This window comes from Pygoscelis adeliae, unplaced genomic scaffold (genome assembly GCF_000699105.1).
Source record: "Pygoscelis adeliae isolate BGI_AS28 unplaced genomic scaffold, ASM69910v1 Scaffold121, whole genome shotgun sequence".
Lineage (NCBI taxonomy): Eukaryota > Metazoa > Chordata > Aves > Sphenisciformes > Spheniscidae > Pygoscelis > Pygoscelis adeliae.
In genome coordinates, this window is record NW_008824359.1 from 4081382 (window position 1) to 4087381 (window position 6000).

The 6000-nt window shown below is 48.9% G+C and overlaps 1 protein-coding gene across 1 annotated transcript in view; it reads left to right on the forward strand.

Annotated features, from left to right (window-relative positions):
- TNFRSF21 (tumor necrosis factor receptor superfamily, member 21) overlaps positions 1-2715 on the forward strand; it is a 117293-nt gene extending 114578 nt beyond the window's left edge. The window contains exons 6-7 of the mRNA XM_009319737.1: positions 177-396; positions 1297-2715. Coding sequence (XP_009318012.1) covers positions 177-396; positions 1297-1526 — 450 coding nt within the window. The 3' untranslated portion in view covers positions 1527-2715. The remainder of the gene's footprint in view (positions 1-176; positions 397-1296) is intronic.
- Positions 2716-6000: the final 3285 nt, after the last annotated feature.

The window sequence follows — 6000 nt, forward strand, 5'->3', positions numbered from 1 at the left end:
CTGGGTCAGCAGGTCCCCTGGGAGGAGGCGGCCACCCGAACGTGGGGACCACTCACCACAGATGGGCTGGGGCATGTTGAAAACTGCTGCAAAACCCCATCAGGATGGTTTTGAGCACGAGCCCGTTGTGTAGCATCCCCTCCAAGTTAACTTTCCCTCTCTTTCCTCCCCCCAAGCTGGAAGCTGACAGACTGGCGCTGCCGGTGAGCCCCAGCCCGCTCAGCCCCACGCCCAGCCCCAGCCCCAAGCCCCCCGAGGCAGCCGTGCTCACTGTGGAGCCCTCTCCTTCAGAGAAGAAATGCTTCTTTGTCGACGAAGCGGAGCCCCTCCTGCGGTGCGACTCGACCTCCAGCGGCTCCTCCGCGCTCAGCCGGACAGGCTCTTTTATTACCAAAGGTACCCAAATCAGCCCGGGGGAGGGGAGCGGGAGGACCAGAGGGATACCACGGTGCGTCCCCTGCGGTCAGCAGGCGTGGCAGAGCTGCCCAACATGGTATCATTAAAGTAAATAACTGGGAAAACTGGCTCTCCAGGATATGTTTATCACATCCTCATTTCAGACCAGAATATCCTGTTAGCAAAGACGATACAGATTTGAGAGGGGAAAACACCTTTAAAGGCTTTTAACTCTTTGAAGTGCTGCCAGAGAAGTTGTAGCACCCCTGGATGTTTGGGGGGGTTTCTCCTGACTTTTGGCTGTTGTGTTGGCCTGTGCGTTACTGCTGTGAGATGAAACCAGAAAAATGTCATTTCAAGATTGAATTTTTCTTTTTCCACCCTTGGTCCTGCTTGCTGCAGCGTGTGACTTGAGATATAAATCACCATTAGTCACCCCCCCCCCTTTTTTGAGGGTGTTTAATTTACTGCATTTAACTTGCTGCATTTAATCTTCTTTCACTTCTGATGAAGGTGAAACACTGAGCTCAGTCAATCTACTGAATTTATACCTGGGTGCGGAAATGAAGCTGACCCAACGAAAACAACTCAAAAGAGCAGAATTCAGCTTTTTTGGCTCCCCTTCTGCCTTCACTTTTCCCTATTTGCCATTCAGCATTTATAAATGCTGTGTTTGCTCTAGCGGGATCCTGGATTAGGTACCTCAGCAGCGCTGGCTTCTCCATCTTCTCCCCTCCACATCACTCATCGCCCTCCACCTTTTCCCTTGGTTCTCCTTGTGACGTGTCCCTCTCCAGAGGCGGCACCAGGGGATGGACTGAGGTCTCCAAGCAGAACAAGCCCTGGTTAGCAGAGGTTTCTTGAGGGGTTTCTTGACCACCCTCTCCTTTCCTCCTACAGAAAAGAAGGACACCGTCCTGCGCCAGGTGCGCTTGGACCCTTGCGACCTGCAGCCCATCTTCGACGACATGCTGCACATCCTCAACCCTGAGGAGCTCCACGTGATAGAGGAGATCCCGCAGGCTGAAGACAAGCTGGACAGGCTATTTGAGATCGCTGGAGTCAAGAGCCAGGAAGCCAGCCAGACCCTCCTGGACTCTGTCTATAGCCACCTTCCCGACTTACTGTAGGCACTGGGTCACCACGCACTCTCTGAATATCTGCTAGAGCTAGCTTGGCACTCGTTAAGATGATCGACAATACACAGGCAGGTTTTGTTGTAGAATAGATGGCCAGTATTTTCGTTGAGGTGTCCTTCGTTTCTGGAGGGGGGGCAGTTTGCCAGCGTTGCACCCCTCCACCTTAACTCTATCGCTCAGTCCAAGTCTTTGCACCCTCTGCCCGCTTCCCGAGCATCTCTTCTCCTTGTTCTCATTCCAATCAGATCAGTCGATGCACTTTAAAAAAAAAAAAAAAAATGCAGTTAACGAACTAAAAGACCACGAATCTGGTGTAATTTAACACATCGAATTGGGGATTGCTCTGTAACCCACTTCTTCTGTCAAAGCTGTCGCTCGGAGTGACCGTCTCCCACCACCTCCCTTCGCCTCGGAGCGGTAAATGGCAAAAACGCAAAAAAACCCCAATCGTTGCTGGTTACCGTCTCTTAACGCAGCTAAGCTTCCCACCCGAGCTGACTTTTTTTTTTTAATGTACTATTGTATAGCTCATATCCATTGCTGAGATTTTACTAGCACGGTTATTTATTGTATGGTTTTCACCCGGACAATGCATCGCGCTCCTATAAGCTAAAGCAGAAGCGCTTTAAACGCAAAGAAAAGGGTCAGCCCCACCAACCTTCGAGGCGATGAAAAGGTCCTTTGCCTTCAGTTGAATGTAAGGAGTTATCTTGCCCTTGCCGCTTGCGGGATCGGTGGGGCCGCGAAGGGAGCCGGTGCTGGACGTGGGGAGGCGAAGGCGGCCGCTGGTTGTCCTGCTCTCCTCGTGGTGTAAGACTTAAACCAAGCTATGCTTTTACACTCGTGTCTCTTGTTTTTTATACAGACGTGGCCGATAGAGTCTCCAAAGACCTTACCCGGTCTTAATAGTCTCTTCAAATCACACTTCACTTTTTATTAAAAGAGGTTGGGGGGTGGGGGAAAAAAGCTGCGTCGTAAGAAGTCTGTCTGGTTATATTTGCAACTATTACGCTCCCATAACGAACAGTCTGTACTACACTCAATTTGAAGAAATCACGATATGAGGGTGGCATGTGCCGCCCCATGGGAAGGGGTGGGAGTGGGGGAAGAGGGGAATGAATTGAAAAATTGCCTTCCAGTGTACTAATTTATTAATAAATACTAGGTGTTTGTTACTTGACATGATTCTGCGTTAACCTCCTTAACAGCTGTCTCTGCTCGGGGACACCTGGGTTGGAGCAGGGGCTGCTCAGGGTGCCTGTGGGGGATGAAGAGGGAGATTTGGGGATTTGGGGGTGGTGAGGGGGTTGTCTCGTTTGGCTTCGAGGCCAAAATGTGATTGCTTTCTGCTGCCAACACTGCCCTGAGTTCCCACGGTCGCTGCTGGAGCTCTGTGCAGCCGGCGGGGGGGGATGCTTCCCCACGGGGCAGGTCCCCGCACTGAGCCGGGGTGGGGGGACGTGTTAATCCCCGTAGTGGCGAGCAGATCAGTTGGCTGACTGGGGCTTCCAGGGTTGGTTTTTGCAAGCTCTCAAAGGCTTTGCAGGCATTTTGGGGGGGGCTGAAGAAATAATTTTCCAGGATGCAGCTGCTGTGCTGAGTCACTCCTGAGTGAAGGTCTTGCAGTCGCAGCGTTTCTCTTGCCCTGTTAAGTTACCAATGTCCTTAAAAATCTCTGCTTCCAAATAGTTCATCCCTTGTTATTCTGTCTACAAATGGAAACCTTAAATGGGACAAATGCTTCTGGTTTGTAGTACTGTCATTTTGTATTACTTAACTCCGGGGTGTTTTCTGCTAACTAGGGTGCTGTGTTTTCCTTCTGGCTGGCATTGAAACTTGCTGTTACAGGGCTATACATAGGTACAGGATTAAAACTTTTCAACACATGGACAGATGAAATACAGTGTGAAATAGCAAAAGCCTTTGTTGGGAGCTCTGGGGTGGGGTTTTCCCTTGCTGGCAATGAAGCATTGAGTTCTCGGTGGCTGCAACATGTCTTCAAAGCATCACAAAGAAATAGTGAGCGTGGCTCGTGTGCCTGGCGTAGACCAGGTTGCTAAAAGCAGTATTTTGAGGTGGAGCCCAGTACCACCCTGTTGGCAAGTAGTTTTTTTTCTCTTTGTGTTGGGAGCGGTGGTGGTTGCTGTCAATCTGCCTGGGCAAGAATTGGCAAGGGGAGGGAAGGCGTGCGATCATGGGCTCAACCAATAGCTTGGGACAAGCACGAGCCGCTGGGTTTAAATTATCCTTAGCAGGCTCTCGGAGTGAGTTCAGCTGGGAAATTGGGGATTTGTCCTTTTCTGATGGTCCAGGTTCTCCCAGGTAAACTCATGGGTTGTAAGCACCAGAGCCATCGTGCCACCCCCCAGGGCACCGCCGGCCCCATCCCGCAGCTCTGCTTCCCATCCTGGCAGCCACTTGCATTTTCTGATGGGCTTTGAAGGTAAAGCAAAAAAAAAAACCCAACGGTCCTGGGAAGAGGATTTAGCAGCCAGCTGAAGAAAGGCCACGAAGGAGGCATGTTGTGGAGGTGCCCTGGCTAGGAGATGCCGAGGAAGCACGAGGAAGCTGTAAAAGTGGGCACAGGTGGGTCCCCAGGGTGTTGGGATGCGTTTAACTCATCTTGGTGGCAGGTCATGGGACAGGCCAAGATTTGGGCAATCCTTGGCTCCATCTGTGCTGTGCATACTTCCAGCATCACTCCCTCCTTTGCTTGCACCTGGATGTTGGTCTTGTCCCTGGTTCCATCCCTTCCTATTTCCGAGCTGTGACCTCTAAGCAGCCGTTTGCTTTATGCATATGTATGCGTGAGCATAATATTTATTTTATATCATTCTATTATATAGAATTATATAATTATAGAACTATAAAATATTTTGTATTCATTACTATTTATATAGAAATATTGTCTAAAATATTTGTGTATGATATATATTTTATATTTTTATATGTACATATGAATATCTTGTGTCTGGGGGTGTGCAGGGGAAATGTCTGAGAGCAGCTGAGCCACACGTACAGGCAGGGTATTTCCTGGCGGCGTGGGAGGTGTGTGGAGCCGCAAGCCCAGCATCCCCATCCTTCTTCTGAGCCAGCTCTCCCATGCCTTAAGAAAATAAACCAGGCGGGTAGGATCGATGGGTTCATGACCTGGGTGCATAGCTCCATTGGGGTGGGGACGGGACACTGTCCTTGTCCTCGTACGTGGCTTATTTGAGGCATCGAGGGCAATGCGCAAACCTTGCACACCCCAACACTGGTTGTGTGCAACTCAGATGGGTGAAGTTGTTGGCTAAACAGATTTAGCAAGGTAAAGCTGTGAATATAAAGACCTTGATAAATATATGCATGAAAATTGCTGTTGATGAAGATGCTGGCCAGCAGCTCAGGCAGGGACTTTGTGGGGTTTCCTAAACTTACATCAACCTTTCTGCGGATTTAGGTGCTGTTACAGCCAGGCAAGTTCTCGTCTCTGTTCTTTTGGTGCCTAAAATGCTCTTGGAGTGTCTGGCTCTGAAGTCACTTAAGCGATGTTCCTCTCTCTGCTTCTCAGATTTGCTTTGGCTCCATGATTAACTCGTAATAGTGATCTAATTTAAAATCAGAAGCTAGTCTTTCCTCTGATATTTTTTGGGAGGAAAAAGATTCATAAGTTTATAAAATATTGCAACCCTGTGAGTTTTATTTTTTCTTTTTAACTTTTTTAAATTTCTTTTTAATTTTTCTTTATTCCTTCTTTGTTTTTTTCTTCTTATTTTCCTGATGCTAAAGAAGGAACTCTCTTGCTTAAGGCATGACTGAAACCCTGTTAACCCCCACATAAACTCACAGTGGGTGATCTACAGACACAAATGCACAAATTACGGCAATTCCCCTTTGGGTTTTATCTTCCCTGGATGTGTGTGAGTCCCTAACCTGGGGACCTCATCCTGGGGATGGCTGGGAAAGGTGTGGAGCTGGAGAAGAGCCCTAGGATTGACCCTTTTTAGTCCTAACATTGGGAATAAGCTGCCCTCCTCCTCCAAGGCAGGAGCTCCTTGGTCAGCAGCAGCAGGTCTTGGTGGCGAGCTAAGCCAGGCAGGACTCCTGCCCAAATTTTTGTAAAAAAAGTGGATGGTTAGACCACAGGGGAGGATTGGGGACATGTACATTTAGGCCCTCCTTAGCCCAAGGAGGGGTGACTTAATAATGTTCAGGCCAGGAATCCTCTTGTTTTCCTCTGGCAATCTTTTACCCTTGCGGGTCCATGGATCCAGCTTCAGCGCTGGGAGGGGAAAATGCCCTATTTATTGTTTGGAAATGTCGTCATTCTTCGGCTCACCTCATCCCTAACCTCAAAACACCTTGTGTCCAAGATGAAAGACTTCTGTTTTGCTGTAAAAATCAGACATGGTGTCTTGTTTTATCATAGAATCATAGAATAGTTTGGGTTGGAAGGGACCTCTAAAGGTCATCTAGTCCAACC